General features: G+C 37.3%; 2 protein-coding genes across 6 annotated transcripts in view; one reads left to right on the top strand and one right to left on the bottom strand.

Annotated features, from left to right (window-relative positions):
- Window positions 1-578: 578 nt before the first annotated feature.
- SPCS3 (signal peptidase complex subunit 3) lies at window positions 579-10,444 on the bottom strand. Its single transcript, XM_026067232.1, has 5 exons — window positions 10,078-10,444; window positions 7,379-7,452; window positions 4,592-4,668; window positions 2,979-3,094; window positions 579-2,466 (listed from the first exon to the last, which is right to left on the bottom strand). The coding sequence occupies exons 1-5, from the start codon at window positions 10,218-10,220 to the stop codon at window positions 2,334-2,336; spliced, it is 543 nt and encodes a 180-aa protein (XP_025923017.1). The 5' UTR covers window positions 10,221-10,444; the 3' UTR covers window positions 579-2,333.
- Window positions 10,445-10,509: 65 nt separating this feature from the next.
- Window positions 10,510-24,885, top strand: part of ASB5 (ankyrin repeat and SOCS box containing 5) — a 40,422-nt gene continuing 26,046 nt past the window's right edge. The window contains exons 1-3 of one of the 5 annotated variants that reach the window (XM_026067228.1): window positions 10,510-10,841; window positions 20,517-20,784; window positions 22,824-23,117. In XM_026067228.1, the coding sequence (XP_025923013.1) occupies window positions 22,922-23,117 (196 nt within the window). In that variant the 5' untranslated portion in view covers window positions 10,510-10,841; window positions 20,517-20,784; window positions 22,824-22,921. The other 4 variants (XM_026067229.1, XM_026067231.1, XM_026067230.1 and 1 more) reach the window with 4 other exon arrangements.

Raw genomic sequence — 24,885 nt, 5'->3', positions numbered from 1 at the left:
ATTTTTTGGTCCTAAAACAAGAATGCCTGTCTCCAATTCCTCAATAAATTGCTATCTGAAATGCATCAGAAGTGTTTTTGGTTCAAAAGGGTTTCAGGCTTTTTTGCATTAAGTAAATCACAGTTGCTAGAATATACATCTCTATGCATCAGTGCAGTCAGCTACTTTACAAAGCATGATCACAATTTTCAAGCGTAAACTTGAAAGTCAAGTCTTAACAGTGTTAAAATTACCATGTAGGACACACCTTACAAACATATGAAAGTGCTGAGTATACTCTGAAAAAAAATTAATTTAGTATCTCCAGCTTAGTAAATAAAAAAAGGACAAGGCACCTTTAGTGGGTTTTTTTTCCACTTTGGGGGCAAGGGAGCACGCAGAGAGAAGAAGGGAGAGAGATAATTAGTACACTTTTAAGGATAAAGATACATCATAGAAAATAACATCTGTAGCCAAAGTATTCCATTACCCTTTCCACAATGACGGACAGTACATCCTTCAGAGGAAAAGTAAAGCTACAGAACAGCAGGTTATGAAGAACAGTCTCCCTAAGGGAAGTTTCTTATTACTTGTAGCTGTCCCATTGCAGACCACAGTTTATTAGTAAAAGAGAACATTTACATGCACAGAGTTTTAGTTCTACATAGCTTTTCTAAATATTGTACAGAAAGCTAGTTTTGTCTTGAATTTAAATTTCCAATTTCAGTAATTGTATTCTTGTTTAAAATGTAGAACAAATTAAAATCAATGACCAGCTTTCTATCTAGACATAATTCAGTATTCTGTCTTCATCTTTTTCACTATTTGTCTTCCAATCTTAACCTTCCAATCTTCTGTATCTCTTCTTCTGAAGGTTTGCCACACCGCAATTATCTTCGGTTCTGTATTATTGTTCATGATTTGTAATATTAAAAAACTCCTTTTTAGCTTTAATTTCAGACTATATTTGCTCTTATTGAAAATCCCCACCCCATTCAGAACATTCCAYGTGTTTGGCAATAAATCAACTCCTAATAAATATATAGTATTTATTATTGGAAATGGAACTCAGGTCTACCAAAGTTTGCTCAAATTCTATGTCAGGAGGCTAATACTGGCAATGTGCCCCTCCTTCTAGATAAAAATCACTATTTATTCCCAGTAAGAAACACTAATTGATTAGTATAAACCATCATTATTGCCAAGACCCAATCCTTATATCCTGCATTTTTTCTCTCCATCCAACTATGGCAAGCATTTGTGCCTGTAGCTGGGGGAGGAAGGATGCAGAGAGTAAGATGTGCTGCCACAGATAGGCCACATCTTTTTCAGTAGAGGCACTGACTGAAATTCCTTATGAAAACTGCTACCCTATCTTTCCTGGTTGGTGCAAATCAGGGACTTGCAGGTAAACTCATGTCCAAATCCAAATTGGTAAATCTATCTAGGCTCCTCTCTTATACCGCTGTCAGAAATCCTGTGTTTCTAAAATGTTTTCCTGGACTCTTTTGCAGAATGTCTGTCCCATTCCTAGCTATGGAGGGCCCTTCCAATATCTAGTTATCCCAGCAAACCCTGGAACAAGTGCGTTCGTTTTTCTTGCTGAGTAGATCCCAGTAAAAAAATTAAGTGGGTGCTGTGTAGACAGCTTGTTAAAAGCATTTTTTAAAGCTGATTTATGATTAATACACTGAAAAATATTTCTTTTTATTCTAGCAGTCAGCTGCATTATCATCTATGTTATATGCAGTTAAAGTGCTTTATAACATAGAACTGGAGACTTGTTACATTAATGCACTCAGATGAGATCTCCAAGCTGACAGACAGATAACAAACCATCAGTTTCCAAAGTAGCTGTTGGCAGTTCTACAAAGGAGCAAGTCTACCCTACTGTAACATGCTACACATACATTTAGCAAAAGCTGTAAAACAGAATAGTCAGTTCCTTCAGGTACACGTAGAAATTTGACTCTGGAGAGTGTATTTAATTTGTGTAGAACTCGAATAACTATTACAGTACCTTAAAAAACAATGAGGCTAGTTTCTGGTTTTAAGATGTTTATTTAAAAGAAAGGTAGATCTATACCCAGGTGGCCAGCAAACAGTGCTCAGTTTTCCAAAACAAAAGAAAAATCCCAAACTAACTCAGCAATTAACTTTTCCTTTAAGTTTCAGTTTCAATGTTTTATTTAAAAAAGAACTGAACTTTCATTTCCCTTTCCTATGCTGTTAGACCTGAGGAAAYTAAGTACCTTTTATTGGAGGGTTGCATGGGATGGGAGAAGAAACCACAATAAAATTTATTCACAATATACAAGTATAAAAATATGTTGCTTAGGATTCAATATTATAATTTAATAACTTTTTGTTGTTTCATAGGTATCTGGGAAAGGAACAGACACATGTCCTGACCCTGTCACAAGAGGTAGAATGCCAGCATTTGGTACAACGTTCCAGGAGAGAGTCAAAGTGATGTTCCTGTTTCCCCTGCAAAATCAACAAAGAATATCAGCACAAATACTCTAACTAATTTAGTTAACAAATACTCAGATTAACTAATTTAGGATACGAATAATTTTCCTGATCCAGAAACAATGGGCTTTTGAATTTCACGTAAGGGTGAAATAACTTTCTATTTTCACAAAGTTACTTCATGAAATATTGCCTATTCTCAAGATAAGAATTTTTCTACTATTATCCAACTCCAAAGGAGTTAAGTGCATGCCATGGCTGGCAGCACAGAACCAAATCTGCAGATAGAAAAAGTGTCAGAAGTAGAAGCCCCGCAGCCTACTGCTCTTATTAGCTGTTCTCTAGTCTACAGAAACAGAATGTGACCTTGGGATATAAGATATCCCACCAATCAGACTACAAAGATGCAACAGACTGAACAATGTATCAAAAGAATACAGTTTCCTTACCACAGCAACACCAAGAGGTATGTAAAATGCAAAGTAAGTAAATCAAGTTACTATGAAGAAAAATAATGATTTACTTACTTGAGACCATTTCCATCATCAAAGAAAAAGTATTTTGACTTCATATCTTTTAAGAACAGCCTTGGATTATCTCCCCTCAAAATGATCTTGTCCCAAAGGACCACCTGGTTCAGAGCCTAAGAATACAATTTTAATTAAATCAGCAAGCTAACTTAACAGAGCATATTCAATAGCTGAAATTTCAAAGCATTATCCATCTAGAAGACCTGAATTTGAAGTACATGCTCGAAATCCATAAAAATAATTTAACAAATAATGCATAGGGAGGGGGTGGATGTACCATTAAACAATGAAGTGTGGCACAGATAATGAACAGAAACAACAACAAAACAGTTCAATAAAACATGATGAAACTATTTTAAGGATCAGAAGATTTCAAAGACTACAAAGTATGGTGAACATTCCTTCTGAATTGTAAAGTTAAGCTTTTTTTTTTTTTCTTCTCTTTTTAAAAGCAGTATTTAGACTTCATTTCAAATGAAAGATTTGAATTATACTATCATGACACTGCCAAGGTATTTAACATTTTTGCTGTTTTTAATGGAAAAAAAATTGTTTGAAATGCAAGGATAGTTACAGGAGTTGTATGAATACCTCAAAAATACATATCCCAAATTCTTAAATACTTGAAACTGTATACTGTTCTTTTGAGTTAATTACACAGTAAGGATGACATATTGTTTACAGTCCTGTTTAGTAACTTCTGGTACCATTTAGATAAAGTATTTCTCAATGTGCTTATTTGTGAGAACTAGTGTAAAAATAAATTAAAYAGGAAACAAGATAATGAAGTCCTGGTCACCAATAAAGAATCCTACACAAACAGAAATAGCTACCAGAATTTATTTTTATATATATATATACATACATATACATATATACACACACACACTTTTTTTTTTTTTTTAAAGGAAGAGTTAATGAGATAGTTTGTGCAGCAAGTAAAAAAATCCAAACCTTCAATCCATCCTTGCAACATGACCACACTAGCTTAAACTAGAATTCAGTGTTGCCATGGCAATATGGTGTTTTATTAAAATAATTAATTTCAATAAACTGTTCCACACAGCTCCTGTCAGGTAAATGAAAAAAGCCCACAGATATCCAAAGTGAAAATCCATAACAACTGATGCAACAAAGGTCACAATTTTGAGAAATCAGTCAAGATAATACAAAAGTGTCATGGGGCATGGGCAAACATTTCTGTGTTCTGTGATCTAAGAACAAAAGATCCACTACACCTGACAGGACCAAAGGCCACTACATCCTGTCTCTTAACAGCAGTCAATTACAGAAAGTTAGGGAAAAGTACAACAAAAAGGACAAATAAGTGGAAATAAGTAATTTACAATCCACTATTGTAAGTGAACGACAAGGCTGGAGTTACTCTTCTCCCCCTCTGATAAGCACATATTAAGTCAAGTCTCATCAGTTTTTGAACCTCCTACACCTCCAGTTAAACTGTTGACGAAATAAATCATGAAGGCCAGTGAAACCAGTCCAAGCTGGTAGGAAATACTGGTGCCTCAATTCTTTCCAACAGCACTACAGAATGTTAAAGATAGCTGCAGTACAAAACGGGTAATGGCTTTGACTTTCTTTTTGATACTTACATTGTTTTTTGTTGAATATTCTGCAGACAAATACAGAAACAATTGTTTAACATTCCAGTCAAATATACTCTGCAGATGTATGCAAGTTAAGAAAAATAACACATTGTACTTACATAACCTGATTTTTTTTTCACTAGATCTAACTAGACTACGATAAATAGCAGTGAGTTTACATTTCAACATCCCTCATCTTATTTATAAATCAGTGCATTTCCAAGAGTCCTAACAGATACTTTAATCACTTAAATTACCCCCCACTCCCCAGAAAAAAAAACACAGAATTAGATTTCATTACAGAGATATGATTTCCTCAAATGTTTTAAGAGATCTGTATTTGGCATTACAAGCTAGTAAACAGAATCTACTGCTAGTTAGTCTACTATAAAACATTAAACATAAAAGGCAAGACAAAATTACTTACTAAATGTCTTCAGGCTATTATTTATACTGAAAGAACACTGATGTCTAACTATGGACCCAGAGCCAATAGCATTAAAAAATATATAAATACTTATGAAATGGGTAGAGAGCAGTATAACAGCCTCAAAGAGCCTGTAATACCCACATAGAAAAAAAAAAATTACCAGATGAGAGGAATACCATATTGAAAGCAACATTATGCATTATCAAATTCATTTACCTGTGTACTATAAGGAAAAAAAAAAAAAAAAAATCAGCCTAGCAAACTGTTAGAAAACTCTGCTCAAATTTCTGATCAACAGTAAAGAACTGACAACTACTATTTGAGATTGTCAGTGTAATAATAATGCTATCTGATACTTTAAATACTTGTCTGTTGTTTATTTAACAATAAAATGCATCATGTGCAGCTGTTAAGGAAAATACCATTTAACTAACAATGAAGATTAGCTGTTAAACCCTTTTTTCATTCCTGACACACCAAGATATGCTTTCTTTTTTATTCCATTCTCCACTACCTTGACAAATAAATGAAACCAATTCCCCGGGGCAGCCTCAAAATCTCTCTTCTATCTTGCTCTGCTTATCCCAATTCAGAATCTTGTTTTTAGCCTTTAACTCAAAGAAGAAGCAAGGAAAGAGTTAACTAATTGATTGCTGTTTCCACAAGAACAACTGGAACTATTTTACTTGAATATTTTTAGTCATCTGACTGAAAATGACAAATGATGTTTAAAAAAAAAAAAACACAAAAAAAGATATCTGAAGTAATTCCTCAAGTTCACCATGAATTAAATATGTTAACAAGAGTTTGAGAACTGTCTCTTCTCCTTCCCTAGTTGCTTTTTGTAACAGTCATTTTATTTAATTCCCACTGGGACTAACCATGCGTTTCCTCATAACTAGAAGAACAAATGTACCAATAACCTTTTACAACTTTTTTTTTTTTTAAGTTGTATTTTACAACTCCAAACACTGTGGAGCAGCRAGACTTATTTATATCAGGCACACAAGATTAAGTAAGGGTTTTATAAGCAAATTTAATACTACTGCTACTAAAAAACCCCACCTATTAAAACACGGAATCTTTGATGTTCACATATTGCAGACTAATTCTTTTTAAAGAATGCTTCTTCCAGAGGTCCCCTTTCTCCCTTTCCCTCCTCCTCCCCCACCCCTCCAACAGTATACAATTCAGTTTGCCTGCTTCAAAAGAATTTTAAGTCTCTGGTTTTGATACCTATAAGCATTTCAGAGGTAGAACTCAGACTTAAGAGTTCACCTCCCCTGTGCTTCCAGATGATAAAGCCCCTCAATCCTGCGCATCAAAAACCTGCAAAATCCAATTAACCTGTTTATCCAGCTTTCACATCCATTCAAGATTTATATTTTGTTTGGTTTGCTTTACACAATGTATTATTCTCCACAACAGGAGAACTGATGCACAGAGGAAATCAATGTCATGCCTAAGGCAGTGGCAAAAAATGGGAGACAGAGAAAATCCCAGCAATCTCAAATCAGTTGAAAAACAAGGCTTAGTGTAATGACCTAAGTGAGGTAAAACATGCCACCTCATCTTTGGTAGTGGTTTCTGCAGAAAATACAGAATTTTTATTTCAAGACTCCAGATCTTAAGAATGATTCCCTTCTACTGTCAAATAATCCATCCAAAATAAAAACAAAACAAACAAATCCTCAAACAACCCCAACCCCACCAAATAAAAAGCAGGCTATCAGGGAAGCCAAGAAGAAGAAAAGTTGCACAAAGATAGCAGCAACGAGAAAGAATGTGACTAATTTTGTAGAACTTCATATGCTTCTTGATGAATTTCACGCTACTCTGATAATTTAATATCTAAGCAAGTAAAAGACTATGACTACTTTTTATTTTGAAAGCAAGACAGGTATTTGTATATGACTATGAGGAAGACAGAATTTTGAGAGCCATGCCCTCACAACAAAATGAGTTTGAAAGTTGCATCAGAGTTCTTTAGACTCAGTATGGCAGTCAAAATAGCATGTTATGTAATCCCTAGAATTAATTCACACCTCAAACCACCAATACAAACCTCACTTAACAGTAACACCACATTTCATTACAGAGCCCTATTTTAAAAGCAGACATAATGAAAAGAGGAAATGACTCGCCCCATATCATTTACCAGCCACAGAACAGATATTCTAAGTCCTAGTTTACTGCCATAACTATATAAAATACTATCTTTCACTGCTTTAAATTTAGATTTCAAGACAAATTGCTGTTTTTCCCTCAAGTCCTGAATATCTGAAGATTATAAGGTAACAAAAATAGATGTCAAGATATTCTTATTTCAAACATTTGCAAACCATTTTTTCCATTAAGGATATCTGCAGTAATGTCAAATGTGACGAATCCCAGATCACTTCTTTCTCTAGGTCCAGTGAAATCTTCTACATTTTTTCTAAGATAAAACAAAACACAAAATTATCTTTTCTCATTATTTTTCTTGTATATTTTACATAAATGATAATTTTTGCCACATAATCCCTTCATCCATTTTCTGTACCTTCTTTTAAAGGTTTTTGGCTACAGTGTAATCACATAGTAAAACAATATCTGCCTCCTGGAAGGTTTGGAGATGCAGTTTTGAATGAGATACCTTGACACCACAGTAGTCTACAAGAGTTATAGAAATAGCRTGTGGACTTTTTCCTGTTTACAAAAATCCATATCCATCTGTATCTAAATTGCACTACTTTTCAGTATAGTAAAGTATGTGTTAGCCATCCTCAAATATACAAAGCTGACCAGAACATCAGTAGCATAGTTGTCTGCTGGCAACCATTTTCAAAGTTATTTCTGGACTTTCTATAAAAAAGGGCTCTAGTGCTTATTCTCATAAAGGGCACTCCAAGCATTGATAAATTGGGTTTTATGTTTGTAGTTCACACAACTTACAAAATCTCCCTCTGGCACATACAGGTATTAAGTAGTAACAAAAAGAAAATGCTTATTTTCCTCTCTACTTTAATAAAATCCTGGGTATCAAAACTATTATTTAAATACAAATTCGCATTTGGAAAAATATCTGACATAATCATATTAAACTGCATTGGAAAAAGAAACTGGAAACCAACACTGAAAGACAGCAAAACGCTAAACTTTGAATACATCTGAAAGTAATTTACCAAACCTACTATCTACAATTAGGAATACCATAAGCAGGTTGGCAATGAACTCTGAACCTTAACTCCTAATGTAACAGAAAGATTTTAGCAATTATGAACTTGTCAGTTACATTTATTCCAGTTTGAAAATATCATTTCATGAAGACTAAGTTCAGTGATCTCAAAGAAAAAAAAAACACTATAAACCAAGTGGTGAAAACAAAAAAACCCACTTTTAAAGACAGTATTTAAGAAAAAACACTCCCAAACCCTCCCTGTTTAAGATTAGCTAGTAATTTCCATCCCTTCGCAAAAATCAACATCTTTGTAAGTAGTAATTCTTTTCAGGAATGTGGCTTCATTTCAGAATCACTGTCAATCTGGTGGCATAACAGGACTCAACCTGGGGTCTGCAGATCACTTCTAAGGAGTTCAAGAAAAGCAGCTAAGGTATGCCACTTTCATTAATACCAGATCTGTGCACCACTGAAGTCACTGGCAGTACAAATTTCATCCAGGTTAAGCATTAGTATGACATCTCTCATCTTTTCAGTTTGCCAGAACACTCAAAATGTGCTTTTATGGCAGCTTTATGCTATTTAAAGGAATAGTCCTCAATCCATCCAAAAGATGATTGCAGTTCCCACTCTTCATTTGTATTCATCTCCCCTTTCCAACCCAGCTCTCAGCCATCCACTCCTATCACTTACCCTGGGGTAGCTCCAAAGCTCACCAGACTGCTCCATGAGCTGCTTTAACTCACTAACCTGGTAGAAAACAAACCCAGCAAAAAAATGGACACATTTTGATGGGTTAGTGAGTTAAAACAGCTCCAAAAAGTATCCAGTGAGCCCCATTTCCATGTGCAGCTCTGGTAAAGGACCGTGCAGCTAGAAGTAGCAGCAAGACCTTCATTTTTTTGGTGGTGGGAGCAAGCTATTGCACCTGCTCAGCTACTTGTGAAACTACAGCCCTTCATCTCATACATACTTATCTAGCTGGAAGTTTTCTGTGACAGAGTTTCCTCTTGGAAAAAAAAATTGCAAAAGAAGTTCTGCTGGCACAAGTCTGCATCAGCACTTTTTGTCATGGAGGCAAAATGCTTTCAATATGGTGTTACATATTCTATACCTGGTGCAGTTCACAGGAAGATATGACCACCTGAGTGAGTCTACTGCCACTGAACCCACAAACAAGGGAAATACGTTACCACTGGAAAAATCTGAGGGAACTACTAACTAAAAAAATTGCACTAGGGAGATAAACTATATGTTCATTTAGGAGCTTGCTCCCCCCCCCCCAAAAAAACTGTCGAAAAGGGAGATCCTTTGTTGCATACGCTTGATTCCCCTGTAAGTCACTACCCTGATACAGAAAACCCGGCTGGCGTTTTCCAGCGAGCAACCGTATGTGTTTACCCAAACGGCTCCCGTTAACATACTGAAGAAGTTAGTAGTTTAACGCGAAGTCCAGCGGAAACCAGCAGACGGCTGCAGGCGCAGGCCCGCCCGCCCGGGGGCGGCGGAGCGCCGTCGTGGGGCTCCCTCATTGGCCCCGCGGGGGCAGCAGGGCAGGAAGCGGAGAGCTCCCCGGCCCTCACCGAAACACCAGCGGACCCAGGGAACTGCCGGGGGGGAAGAGAGCAGCGACCGGCAGCAGGAAGTGCTTGGCCCCGGCGGGGGGGGCGAGCCGAGTTGCCTTGAGGCAGCGCGCCCCAACGGCCGCTCGCCGCGGCCGTAACGTCCCCCAGCGCGCCGCCCCCAACGGCCGCTCGCCGCGGCGGTAACGTCCCCGGGAGGACGCGGAGCCCCCAGCGCAGCTCCTCTCCGCCTCCCGCGCGGGGTGCCGCCTCCCCCCCTCCTCTCCCGCCCGCCGCGGGGGGAGTCGAGCGGCGGCCGCGCCGCCCGCCCCGCACTCACAGCACGACCCGGGAGACTGCGATGCTGACGGGCACGCTGCGCTCCTTGAAGGCGGTGGTGATGAAGCAGCCGAAGGTGAGCGCCGCCATCACGCTCAGCGAGAAGGCGAAGAGCGAGTTGGCCCGGGACAGCACCGTGTTCATCTCCCCGCTCGGCCCGGCCGCCGCGCCACGCAGGCTCCGAGGCTCCCGGCCCGACCCAGCCGCAGCTCCGAGGCGGGAGATGGAGGGCGGCACCACGGGGCCCAGCGGCACTGGGGCACGGTAGGAAGCGGGCGGCGGCGCGTTTCCTCAGGCCCGCAGAGGAAGAGGTGCTGCGGCGCGCGCGCGGCCGGCGGGGGGAGGCGCGGCCCCGCCGCGAGCCCGCCCACCTGGGGGGCGGGGCCTCCCTCGGCCGTTGGACCGCCGCGACGGTTGGCAGCGGCGTGGCTGCGGGCTCCCCGTAGCCCGGCGGCCGCTCGSCTCCCCGCTGACCTCTAGCTTCGGAGCCGCCGTGCCGCTGTGAGCCCCGCAGCCTCCGGGGCGCCTCTCATCCTTCAGCGTTTGGGGGGCAGTTTTGTGCCCTCTGATTTTCTCCTCTGGGGCACGGTAAAGGTGCTCCTCGTTTGCACTGTGCTTTTTTTGTTTCTTACCAGATTTGGTGTCACGTGATCGATTTTTATAAAGGAGCCTGTAAAGTAATTCTGTGTGTTTCTTTGTCGACTGCTAGGTCTGGCTTATAGCAGAAAAAAAGGACCTGAAGAAAAGTGCCTGCGTCATTCTGTAGTGCGTACTGAATTTATTATTTATTTATTTATTTATTTGTTGTTGTGAGCAGTCAGGCATCAGAGCAGCTTGCCAGTCTGCGTCGTGTGTGGCTCTGGGAAGGGCCTCAGTGCTCAGTTGCAGCCGGGTCGGCACAGAGTAGTGTGTGATGGGGATGCAGTCGTGTCCCCTCAGAGTAGTGCCCAGTGTGCGAGCAACTTCTTGTGGCTGCTCTTTGGCGCCCTCGTTGCTACTACTTGCGGTATATATTCCTGTCCTATTTCGTGCATAACTTTGGAAAAAGGAGTTGTTACAAACCTGAGCATGTGTTGTGAGGTGACTCTGTTTGCCACCTGTTGCATTCCTAAGGGATTTGTTTTTGGAGGGAAATTGGTTTTTCTATCTCTAGTGGATTTTTGTATTTATGGCTATATAATAAAATGGAAATAACATTTGAGGGAAAGGTTTTTTGTTTTTTTTCCCTTGATGTCTGTATCTTGCTTTAGCTGCTATTACACCTTGTCATTCATTACATTATTTCCTGGTGTTTCAGTTATTAAATATGTATGTAATAAAGTGGAAATGAATAGATATATAAATAAATCATATAGCATTTTTGGTCATGTCTAGAGACCTCATTTAGTAGATAGGCTTCTTCTTAGAATTTTCTTCTTTACCAAATGGCTCAGTGATCTCACACCATTTTCAGGATGGGGCAGTCCTTCACCCTATTGGGTGAAGATTTCACTTCAGAGAGCTGCTAGCAAAACTTAGCTCATCTAGCAAGGTGGTTTCCATCTCGTCTTCCCAGGCCCCTGAATTGATTCCCATTCCTGCACCCTGGACTTCTGAGTTACAAACCTGGGAACACATGATATGATGAGTCTGAGGATGGAGGAGAGGAAGAGCATGTGACATGATTTTTCTCTCTCCTTCCTTCTAAAAGTCTGTAAACTAAGCCTGGGTGAGAAACACTCCTTCCCCCGCCCCCTCCCCCCCCCCCCAGAACCCCCCCACTTTTTTTTTTTTTTTTTTTTGTACATTTGCCTGTATTCAGTAGGTTACTAGGCCTGGTTAACAAGAAAAATTACTTAGGTCTGACAACAGGTGTCAGCAGTAGTTCAGTTAAACATAACTTCCCCTTCGCAAGGCTTAGGCTCCAATGCTCTAAATTCAGGGAGTAGAAATGGGAGCTGAGAAGACACAGGCATCTAAAAAGGTGGAAGGCCTCATGGAGACGAAAGGGATAGGGGGAAGAAAGTGCTAATTGTCAGGATGTTCTGAAAAATATATAATAATGGTGGTGTTTCTTTACCTCCCCTGTAACTGAGATTTCAGCTCTGAGACTGAGGGAAGAAATAAAACCTTTGTAGATAAGGGCRGGGCAGGGGGAACAGAAGAGGAGGGAAAAAAAATTATTAATGGTCTGCATTTCTACCCAGCCTGAGTATATGTAACTGTATCTGTAGTTGCTTTTCTCTTGTATCTGCAAACAAAAAGCTTGATTGCCTTTGCTCTTGCTTTTAATTCTTATAGTTGCTAATTACAGTTTTTAGTTAGGTATTAAACAACTCTGCTGTTGGGGAAAACTTAAGAAACTGAAGCAGAAATTGTAGGAGTAAAGTAGTGAAATTTCCAAGGCAGCAGTTGAGTACCTAACAAGGCTGAAATCAAAAAGGTCAGCTCCTTAACTGAATTCAGGTTAGCTCTGTATTCTTAAGACGGATGAATAAATACAGCTGTTGGTTATGTTCTTTTGGATTTATTTTAAAAGAACCTGTAGATAAGGTGACACTTGAAAGCACGGTATACAGGGAAATACAAATGGTGTGGAGTCTTCAGCAATCTGCAGCTCATGATTAATCTTCCGAGGGAGAGGTTTTGAGCCTTGTTTAGTTGAGATGTTCTACTCTGATGTTCCAGTTTGTGAGTAATTCCTTTAATCATGCATAAATAAAATGGCAAGTGTTGACATTGACCATCAACAAAGATTGCTGTGAGTTCTTTGCTTTTCTGGTGAAGTCAAGGTTGTTTCTAGTACAAATGTGTCTAGTTCTCTGGACACTCTAAGATAAGACCTTTGAAGTGGCTGATATTTGGGTTTGTGAATTCCAGGTGAAAGGGAGATACTCAGTTCAGCCCAGATGGTGAAAATTTAGGTGCCTGTGGCTTCTTTTGCACTTAAGTAGTTAGATGAAGACTTTATAGATAACTTATTTTGATCTAGGGACCTATATATGCTTCCTAAATTTTACCATAAGTGTCTACATCCTTTATTGAATTTGCCTTTTATTGTTTCTTGAAACGTTAACTCCTCAAGAGGCAATAGGAACCTGGAACCTCTTTGGCAGCTCTGACTATGCAGATGAGAATTAAAATAAATGTCATCAGATATCAGAATAAAGGTGGTGATGAACAGCTTAGGGAATTTTTTGTCTCTGCTGCATCAGCCTCCGTTCACTTAGCACCTCTTCTGGGAGGGTTGGTTTTACAACTGGTGTGGGAAGGCTGTGGGCCAAGAGAAGTAGTCTTTATGGACTGCACTGAAGGGTTTTTGTTTCTCACCTCCTTCTCACTTTCATTTTTTCACTGTGGATCTAAAAAGTACAGAGAATAACAGGATAATCTAACGGCTGAAAGGGAATTTGCAGCAATAGTCCTTTCCCCATCCTGATGAAAAGAGGGTGCCTAGGAGATTGTGTGAGGGGCTATTGATACTAGAGTTTTACTAGATTTATGGTGTACAGAAATTTTCACTTGTATCTGTATTCAAAGTTCTCCAGCAAGAAGGTGTCAGGGAATTTTTAATTTCTGATTTCAGAATTAACTTTGTTTTATAACAGTGTCTTATTCRCTTGTATTAGAACACTGGATTGGAGATGAGACCAAATATTCTTGGCTCCAAAACTGACTCTAATTATGTTTTGGAGCCCAAAGCAGTTCATTTTTGGCTCCAAGCAGATTTGCTATTGCCTATTACATGGCATACAAAGCCATGTAAGGTAAAGTCCTCTCATACATCACTGGTTTAGCTGAAGCTTTCACGCTTCGTTGTGCTTTGCATTCTGTGGCAAAAAGCCCATGTGCCACTGATCCACCTCACTCTAGTTTTACCTCATTCCCTAAGTCAGTTCTAAGTTCTTCATCACGAAGTATTTTTATGTCTCTTGTAAAAGCACCAAGTAGAGACTGTCATGCCTCAGCTTGAGGAAAAGAATGTTTTGCTAGCTCTGTCATGATGATATCACTTAACTGATATCAATTTTAATGGATGGAAAAAACATTTTGAATATTAATACTAGCCACAGGAGTCAGTGTATAGTGACCTCTTGACATATGCTTGCAGTATAATCTTTTAACTGTCATCCCTACCAAATCATGTAATTGACTTAGTAATTTGCTTTTATTAGTACCGTTCGTAAGCATCAAAAATAAACGTTTCACAGAAGAAAAGACAAATGAAGCCACTTTTACTGTCTAGAAGAAAACCTGACAGAAAATTGAAAAGGTAGATAGAAAGTTAAGGGAAAGAGGTGATTTCACTTTTTTATAGAAACAAATGGTAATAAAGAAAAATCAGTTAAAATTAAAAGACCATAACGCAGAATAAAACCTAAAAATTATGAAAGAAACTTCAAATTGGTGACAAAAACCATTTACAACTCAGCTGTTACTTCAAGTAAACTTTTCACTTCAGAATAACTGTGTCAATGATCTCATCTTGACAATATATTTTAAAGGTCTTGCACATAAAGAAATAAAGGATTATTATAGGTACTTTCTGGTCTTATTAAACTATTTTGTATTAATTCAAGCAGCTGAAGAAGTCTGTCTAGGTTTCAAAGTGGCAAAGTGTCTGTAGTTACAGGTGCAAATTTGGTCTTTTGAAAGCTGTCACTTGAAACAGAAATTTTGATCTATACATGTCTATAGTTCTATAGATATATCATTGGTGATAGAGGTATCTGGACCCAAGAAAGGAATTATACAAAGGGAAAAGAGATGCAAAATGAGGAGACCCTTCACTCCATATAAATTACAACTAAACATCTCTATTAATATGCAGCTTGTATGTGTGTTTTGATATTACTTTCCTCTCATGGTTTGCATTACTTCTTAGCTGAAGGTTACTGTCTCTGCAGCAGAATAGGTGGTAAGGTGTGTGAGAGCTTTTTTTCAGTTAGACTCCAGTAGGTTAGCTTAAAATTACCGGCAGTTTAAACTGCCAGATCTTTGAAGTGAAATGGCTGAATACAGGCACACATTCCTTCGTGTTGATTTCCAGGAAGGGAGGAAGAGGGGCAAGAACCTTTAGCAGAGGAATGGAATGGGCGGCTGGAGGTGGTAACTTTTTTAACTCCTGCACGGCAAGATTTGCTAGAGTTTGTCTGTCAACAGACTGTGTGTGCTTGCTGTCTGACATGGTTCTGGTTTTAGTAATGTCTCCAAGTACACACATGACTTTTTTGGGAATCTTCTCTTATATTACTCTTGATATTTGTGTTGTGATAACTCTCCAGACAGGACTGAAAGAAATATTCTAGGACAAACTTGTAAAGGCACGACTCAGACTGGATTTATTTGTAAGCAAGTCAGTTATAGCTACCTTACTTCTCTACTATAGACACAGGACTTTACTGTCAGCAATTAGATAGAGTTGTTAAGCAGATCAAACATGCTGATCTGATAATCATCATTATCATCCCTGCTGATAGCAGGGATTGTTTGATATTAGACTTGTTGTTGAGGTGGAATCTCTCACCATTGTGACAAGCAGCTATCCAGTGGGCATAGAGCAAAGTGATACAGCTTTAAAATTGCTGTGTATTCTTTTAAAGAACTGAGAAAGTTATAAAACTGGAATTAACATTATCACTTAAACATCTGAGTTAGGTTTTATGTGTTTAAGTGCATGTGATATAGAGAACATCTGTAATGTCTACAGATACTGATTGGTATGTAAATCCTTGAACAGTAACTCCATTCTCTGGGAAGCCAGATATGCAAGACTGTATGTCAGAACTATTTTCCAAAGATAGCAGTAGTATTTTCAACAGGCAGGGAATTACAGAAAGACAAGACAGCTGAATAAAACCAATTTAAATTCATTACAAGTTAGCAGTAGAAAAAGTAAACTTTTCATTATGTTACAAATAAAAAGTTGTCATTCATGTGCTTCAATGCCAGAAGAACTTGATTTACACAATGCCTAATCTGTAGCAGACCACTGATTTTAATACTATGGTGGAAAAAAAAAAGGCATTCCCTGTGTGATTGTATCCACCCAAAGGCATGAAACTCAGACTTTCTATAACAGTTTGGAGATCTGGTGGAAATGATGATCTACAGCAAAATCCAGAGAGAAGCTATGTATGTAATAAAACTTGTATATGGGAATTTTTGTGTTGAAGTTTTTTAAATGAACTGGTGTGTTTCATAGTCTTATGAGAGAATAGAAATGGTGTTTGAATACACAGTCCTCCAATAGGATGAGTGTCAGAAGTCAGAGCATGAAGATGGTAACATTTTATGAAGCTTATCCTGATCTTCCCCTGTTATATGACACTTAAGGATAAGTCATTGCCTTGCATTTTGAAAGACACTTTAATATTAAAGTCATTAGTTGGGCAAGCAGGAGACTAGCATGAGTTATGATAGCAGTGCAGAAGTCTGAAAGAAACATGACTTTGGATATCAGTTGTAACTTCAGGCTGCTTTGTTTTTATAGGCTCTGGACAGACATGGCATTAAGGCTCTTGAGGAAGAAAACAAGCTGTAAAAAGGAGATTTAGGCATTCCATGTCTTTATTTTACAGTGTGGTGTTTGCTTCTGTTGGCAATGCAACACAAGTTTCAGGTTTTTGTGATGAGAATATAACTTGGTCATATGGTAGAGTAAGCCTGTAGAATTTTTAAGGATAGCAACAGGATGCAGTGAAAAAGCAATTCAGATCCGAACGAAGTTACGCAGTAAAAACAAAACAAAAACTCCAGAACAAACAAACAAACCAACCCTTTGCCACATGCAAAACAATAAAGGAAATGCCACATGACAATCTTTTGAAACTAAATGCTGCTTTCCTCAGTAAGGGCTGCTAGGTAAGTTATTAGAGGATGATTATCTACTTACATTCTTAATATCTTTAGATACAATTTATTCTTTTGGGTATGGGACTGTAGTACTGATAGTATATAATGTGCTGTGTATGACAAAAAGCTAAAACCAGTCAGTGACTRAAGTGGATGAGAGGGGAAAAAATACAGGACACTATTCGGAAAAAGGCATACTGTAAGTTTTTTGCATATTAAAATATTAGATATTTTTAAATCTGTTTCTGTTCCCTAATCTATCCCCACTTCCACTAATTCTCTGGCTTATGTCTCTCTACTAACTCATGTATGTGTACACATGTGGTTAGCCATCTACTTGCATTTGCTGGTTTCTTTCTTTCTTCTTGTCAGAGGTGTCCTTAAACTGTTTTGCTCTTAATCTGAGAAAATATYAGAGAAGCTTGGACTTCTCTGGACAAAAGTTTGTGTTCTGTTTCTCCCACTTTTCCTCTTTCTATTCCCCCAAAATACTAGTACAAAATTGGTACTTCTGCCACATCCTCTCTTCATATTTTTTAAAGAAAGAGTGGTAACAGGGCTTGACTTGGAAAAGAAGCAACAGCTGTTTCTTCTTTCCCCCAATCACTCCCAATTCTGAACCTTTTGTAGCTTTCAGATGAATGTGGTTTGTTTGTTTTCCTATGCCTAAGCATGGATGCGGAGTACTTACCTTTTCATAATATTAAGGATATTATTGAAAAGAACATTTAATGTTTTTTAAAAGGTTGCTTTATTGTATGTCTGTCTCTTTCGCTTTACCTTCAATGTGAACTTAAGGTAACGCAGTGGAAGTAATTTTGCATAACAGTATACACGAGCAAATGCATTTTAAAATAATTGCTGTATATCTAGATTTATTCAGGTCAAATGCTTTGAACAGGAAATGATAATACAAAAAAGCCTGAAGAAGATATGACAATGAGGAAATGACATMAACATCATTCTGTAGCTTCAGATGAGTCAGATAAAATGTTCAGTATTGAGAATTAATACAACTATACAACTATTAAATACAACTATTAAAGTACAAGTCAGCAAGTCACTAAGCAGGTAATTTTTCATACTGAATTAGGTATTGTCTTTTTCATAGCTCAGACCTCTCAGCACTTTGAGTCCTTCATGAAGCATTTTATGCTTACATCAGAAAAGCAATACTAGAAGTAGTATCTTCTCAGTAATTTTATTTTAAACTTTTTTGTTTTGAGGTCATTGTTTTAGAAGTTTCTCCAGGTGGATTCTCTATAATGTGTAAACAATTGCATTCCCTCAGAGCACCTGAGATGTTTCTATTCCTCTGCCTGGCATCCTGCTTCATGAAATTATCTTTTATTATCTTTCTTATTAGCAAAAAGTTTCAGAAATTAAGACCAGAATGACTGCCTTAACTTCTTATGTATTTTTAGCTACATCTCCTATCTGAAGTGAGACATGCAGGCAAAGTATCATACAAGTAATTCCTTACACTTTTTTGCTTACCTTTTGTCTTTAAAAAGGTGTTTTGACTTTCACATGTTTAGATATAGCTCAAAAATACTGAAGTAAATGATTAAGAATTTTTGTTACAAACTTTGTGCTGTGAGTGCAACTATTCTTCTACAGCCTACGTTAACCTAATTTAAGGATTCTACTGTGAAAGATTTAATTATAAGTAAGTACATTTTCCAGAACTGAAGAAAGTGTTTGATATTGAGAAATCATATTTTTAAGGGTTTTACAGTCTTTAGTATTCAAAGATACCTTCAAAGACCAAATATTRTATCAGTTGTGTTATTTTTCTTTTAATTTTCCCATACTGAAAATTAAACACACCAATCTTCTGAAGTGCTGAGGAAATCCCCAAAATAAAATAAGAGGTCATTAAAGTGCTTATGTGATTAATCATTATAAGATATAGCTTTTTTTTTTCCCCCTAAAAGTTACTTGCTTAGATTGTGGGTAAATTACACTAAAATTCACAAACACTTCAAATTAGCATAAACAGGTACCACTGCTGGAATACTTCCTTTCTCCTGTTGGCCACTTATTAGCAGCTACATATTAATGCATTTAAGGGCAAGCTACTTTGATATTCTATTAATCTGAGGACCATAGTTTGAAATGAATTACTTTAATTGTCATTTAAAATGACAATTAGTTATTTTGAACATACTTTTATAAATGATATCACAACAAGCTCTATTAAGAGATAAGTTAAGACTGTAAAACCTAGCATTTGAAGTCTTTGAGCAGTTTTGAAATTAAAATAGTTAATTGCCAGATATGGAGAAAGCATGCGAGAGGAATGACTACTTGATTCTTGTTTTAATTTGCTGGGAGTAGGCTAGTATGCCAAGCTAGAAGGTACCTTGTCTGGCACAGTTTTATTCTTATGTTCCTAAAACAAACAAAGCAAAACAAAAACCCTAGCATTGTTTGTCTGTAGTGTAGCTTGGTCCTGTTTTTCCTATGCATTAGGATAAACCCTTAAATGTTATAATATTTTTACACACTATCCCTTTTGCAGCCGTTAAATGAATGATTATTCCATATTTCATTTCATATAAGTCTGTTATCCAAATTTTCTATTAAAATAAAATTTATTAAATACCTAATTAGTTCCAGTTTTGTTTTTTTTTTGTTTTCTGTTTTTTGTTTATTGTTTTTTTAAACAGTGATGAAGTCATCTTCAGAGCACTCCTGCTGAGATTTTTCCCAAGTGAGGAAATGAAGTACAGAGAAATTCCTTTCCCAGATGTCAAAACTATTCCAGAAATGCAGATGTTCAGATTGGATCTCTGGTGTTTTCAATTGCTTTAACTTTTTTTTTAGATTGTTACATACTGGTGAAACATCTCTATTTGGAAGCTGTCAGTGTTCAGCACTGCTGTAGATTAGCATTCCAGTTGCTTCACATTGCTGGGCAAATAGAAATTTGGTACACTTTTATGTCAGTGTTTACACTCTTGTGTAGCATTGCATTGATTGTCAGCTCCTGTATTTATTTACTTATGCTTCTACTTTCTGATTTCTGTTGCAACATCTGTAGCTTTCTGTTCCTGTCCTCTTCATCTGCATGGGCCCTGCCCTCAACTACTTTGTGCTCAAGTCTCAGCATTCACGTTGTTGATTCTTCCAAAATGCCATGTGAGTGTTAGCATCTAGACAGTCATTCTGTTTTCATGACTGGGTGCCTAGTAGCATGGGTTTGCCAACATGCTATAATGGCCACTTCTGCTGAGCCTCAGTAGCCTTCGATTAGGATAAATTCAATTATTCTGTGCAGTTGGAGCATTTCCAGTTAAGTTGGCACAGAAGAGAGAGATGGAGCTAGAAAACAGAAATATTATTAGGAGAGTAGTTTTGCCAGCCTCTTATGAACATATGTGAGCTGAAATTCTCAAAACTCATAATTTCTTTCATTTTTGTGTAGTTTATAGCTATGGAGGGAAACTTATGAGGGAACAGAAGACAAGATTCAGTACAGGGATAACCCTCCTGCTCAGTTTTCATGTTGTTTCTAACAGTAGAATGATCATTTAACAAAATGTTATGTGCATCCACAGCCTTATTTTAGAAAAGGGTTTTTATTTTGCTGTTACTTTACAGAAAAATTCAACCTGAAGAAGACACTTACCAACTGAGAAATTTCTGCCCAACTGCAGTTATAAGAAGAAGGAAACAGAATTGTAATGAAAATATTAACTTTGACTGCTGCTATTAACTCCATCTATTATTTATAGCAATTGTTATTGAATTTTGCCTCTACAAAAAGAGACTGTTCTGTTAATTAACAAAATGTGGGAGAAGTCCAGGTGATGAAGAGCACTTATTGGATGATGCCATGTGGAGTAAAGTAAAAAAACACTATAAAGAGGTAAAAGCTTTTCTATCAGCTAATTACGATTCTTCCTTATTCAGCATGGTAAATTTGCAAAACAGAGGTACTTCAGATGGCTGGGGAATTCTGGGGACTGACTAAGTTAGGTTTAATAATGCTAGTAGAAATATGGAAGTAGTATGAAATTCCAAGTACTGGATGTGTTACTAAGGAAAATATCATTTCTATTAATGATTGAAACGGAAATTGGCAGTGCTGACTCAGAACATAATACCTATTTATCCTTATGGAAAACATGACACCTCAATTCAGTGTCAGATAACAATGTGCCAAATATAAAAAGGGATTTTCATTTGGCATTTTAAGTACTCCGTCCTACTTCTAACTATGGTATGAGAAGAGCAGTTCCTATTCTAGCTGGATGAGAAAATGTCTATAAATTTAAATTTCTCCTAAATATAAATTTAGGAGAAAACAGATATATTTTGTTCTCAGACTGATATAGATTACAGTGTAAACTGTTTTCTTACTGCCTTTTCCRGTTGCTGTTTTGACTTTTGTGTGGGTTTAAGACTTTTTTCAAGGAAAAAGACTAAATGTCCACTTCTCTCAAGATAAGCATAATTTAGTTCCTATCTGTTAAAAATCGTGATATTTATTCTCAAGCACATTTCCTTTCCCTTACACCATTGCCCTTTCTTCATTTACATAGGTTTATTTGGACATAGTTTACAGAAAACAATATAGCTTTTTTACTCTAATAAATCTTTTCTGGAGCCAGATCATAAGAGGATCTTTGTTTTGCCACTTCTCTTTTAAAAATATGAATTTGTATGTCTGATATTCTGTTCATTGAAGTCAGGGGGATCTTTGGATGCTGTGACATTTGGATCATACCCTCTGTTCCTGATGGACTGTTGCCAGCATTCTAAAATGTTTTTTTCTGATCATCAGACAAAAGAACCCCGGGTAGAATAGAAAGAGTGTTTCAGTTTAAGATTACTAGGGGTAGACTATTTAAAACTACAATTAAAGATACTAGTTCTTTTTTATTTAAAAGGTGATATAAAGGAATTAAAACAGAATCCTTAGCTGTACTGCTGCAGCTCTTTATTTTAGAGTTACAGCTTATTTAGGCATCCAGTTCTGTCCTGTCGCTCTTCAGTTGGTGTCATGTTGTAACCCTGGTATTCACTCACTAGCAATTACTCACACTACTGGAACTACTTGTGAGTAACTGCTGATGACTATGAGTAATAAGCTGATGGCATATAAGCAAATTAATTTGTGTTCAAAAAAAAAAAATCTGAGGAATTTAGATTCCATTCTCCAAAACTGGCCAAGAAAAAAAGCCTGTCACATCATTGGTTTAAAATAATATGATACAGCACAATGAAATGTGTATCATAAGCATTAGAGATTTTCCATGTTTTATATTTACCAGTGCGTTTATTTGCTAATTTTAATGTTCTGAGATTTATAAAAGTATCTTGGAGTTCGATTTTCATCATCCATTCTGAGTACTGTTTTTTTGTATAATAGTATAAGCTATGTATACTAGGTACTTTCATTCAACCTGAATGAAATAACAAGAGACTGTCAAAGCCGGTATATTTTAAATCTATGTTTCTTTATTAATCTGTATTTCAGGTAATTGCTGATGTGTTTCTCTCTCCATTATAAACAGAAAAAAAGTCTATCATAAAAGAAGGGAGCAATGAACAAAATGAACAATTATATGTTAGAAGCAGGAGAACTTAGCAGAAACTGATTTAACTTTTAGGCTGTTAGCCTCATTACATGAAATTAAAGTTCTTAATATTTTTGACGGTGCCTTTTTAAATAAGTATAAATATGATAAATGAAATACAAATGCAGAGTCTGGAATGAGACAGACCTTTTAAGTGGAACAAGTACAATCCAGAAACTTGGAACCTGTGTCTGTTATGTTCTGTCCCACTTGAATATCACCAGGCTAGCAGGAGTGGTAGTGAACTCAGTACTATGTACAGTATAAATAATCCTCATATTTTGAGCAGCAAGCATCATGACCAGCTGATATTTTCTTTCCTCAGGACCAGTTGTTCCTAAGAGTGCGTGGCTGCAGCCATATGATCTTATCAACACATTTGAGAACCCTACCCCAAACACTGAGAGAGGTCTTGCTGCAGCAATGACTGTCATAGAAGAAAATCGTCCTTTTGCTCAGCAGCTATCTAATGTCTACTTTACTATACTTTCCCTTTTTTGTTTTAAACTTTTTGTGAAGATCAGCCTTGCTATACTTAGTCATTTCTACATTGTGAAAGGGAATCGTAAGGAAGCAGCAAGGATAGCTGCTGAATTTTATGGAGTTCCTCAAGGACAAGGTATATTTGTACTTATTATCTTAGTTTATCACTGTTGTTTAATTTGTTTTTTTGCAGGTAATTATTTTTCTGCAAGCTTGATTTATTTTCAATTTGTAAAGTGATATGTGTGAGTTTTTTTATGTAGTTTTCTCTGTTTAATTTTTAACAAAAAGTATCTGAAGGAGTATTGTTAGATTCCTTAAGTTGCAAGTAAATATATTTTTTTGTTGGTTAATATTAAGTTCAGAATAAAATGGATGTATTATGGGCAATTTCCAGTTGGAAGAGAAGCTGTTACTTCCCATTCTAAAACAATTTTCCCAATTACCTCTAAGGTTGCCCTACTTTACCCACGTGTGGGTGAAATTTTCCACATCTGGCATGTGGCTAAAGTTAGGTTTTTCTTAACACTTTAGTGAAAGTAGTCCAGATATTTTTATGAACAAATTAAGAGAAATATTTCTTCATTAGGTTAAAATGTTCCTGTAATAATTTATTCAAGAAGATACAGTCCTCCTTTGCTTTGAATTAGAGACTCGGCATGCATCAGGAAGCTCTGTTTATCAGAGTGAGCTTTTGGGCATTGTTGTGAAAAAATACCCCAATATCACTGGCTTGAAAGCTCTTGAAAATTCCTTTTTCTGTTTGCTGAAGCAGAACTTTATTAGAGCTGGGTACTGCTATTCTCCCAAGCTCATCTGCAGTGAGCCTGTACCATTTTCGTTCAATTCTTTTCTGTGTCACAGAACACAGAAAACTCTTTTCTCAAATACATCTCCTAGTGCATGATGGAGCCATGCTTTTACTCAGCTTGGGATCCCTGCTGCCTTGCTTTTTCTTGATTGTGGTTCCTTGTATTCTGAGATCATACTGTGTGAACTATACAACAGAACAGACAGACACTTGCCTTGTCTATCATTGCCTTCACTGCTCATCCCTGGATACCATGAACAAGAAGAAATAGCCTGAGTTAAATGCAAAGGGTAAACTGTAGAAATGGGCCAGAAACAGTTTCAAACCTAAAGATCTTTTCACTCTTCAACATTGGAATAAATGTCAGATATAATATAATTTTGCATGTGTGTTTAAATTTGCAAACCAGAGAGAGGGGCCTATGTCCCAAAGTGGGGAATAGCTTGCTGATTAGGAGATTTACTTGAGATGGATTTATATCATGTGTACTCCATATGATTTAGAAAGTACTGAAACCCAGGATTTTCACATTTGAGCATGTAGCATCACACCACTGGATCTATTACATGTGTGTGAGTATATGTCTATGTGGGTGTATGTGTGTTCATGTATTTGCTAGAGTAGAGGGGGCAGGACTGACTTTCTAGCCTTTTGGCAAAATTACTCATGCAGGATATGGTAGTTCCTGCTCCAAATCAAGAAGAATTTGTCATCAAACACTTCCAGCTAGCTCTAAGGGGGATCATTCTGGATAGACTGACACACAGTATGAGTAAGGAAGGAAAAAAACTGGGGAAAAACTAGAGGGAAAGGAATAAAATGCATTAGGTTAGAGGATGAAACAGCCTGTCCTCTGTTATCTGTTGCTGAAGCCAGGAGACTTTAGTCTGATCATTCATCAGATGTTTGAACTACTATAGCTAAATAAAAATGTATTCAGCCTTATAGTAGTTGGCCCATGTGAAAGATGAAAATTTATCACTGTTGCATGTTACCGTTTTGCTGAGGTAGCAGAGGTTTATATTGATCTTAAAGGCTCCAACACATGGTAGAGTTTCTGTTTTTCTGCTTGTTTTTTTTTTTTTTTTTTTTT

Source organism: Apteryx rowi, unplaced genomic scaffold (assembly GCF_003343035.1).
Source record: "Apteryx rowi isolate R43461 unplaced genomic scaffold, aptRow1 scaffold_255, whole genome shotgun sequence".
In the NCBI taxonomy this organism is placed as follows: Eukaryota; Metazoa; Chordata; class Aves; order Apterygiformes; family Apterygidae; genus Apteryx; species Apteryx rowi.
Note: the sequence above shows the minus strand (reverse complement) of the source record. Positions and strands in the feature narration are given on the sequence as shown.

Bases quoted from the DNA above. Each gene is read 5' to 3' on its own strand.
- SPCS3 (XM_026067232.1), bottom strand. From the start codon at position 10,220: ATGAACACGGTGCTGTCCCGGGCCAACTCGCTCTTCGCCTTCTCGCTG. The intron at 4,669-7,378 runs ATATCCTTAATG...TAACTTGCATAC, and splicing joins CACATTTGACATTACTGCAG to ATCTGCAGAGTATATTTGAC. The intron at 2,467-2,978 runs GTAAGTAAATCA...TTGATTTTGCAG, and splicing joins GATGATGGAAATGGTCTCAA to GGGAAACAGGAACATCACTT.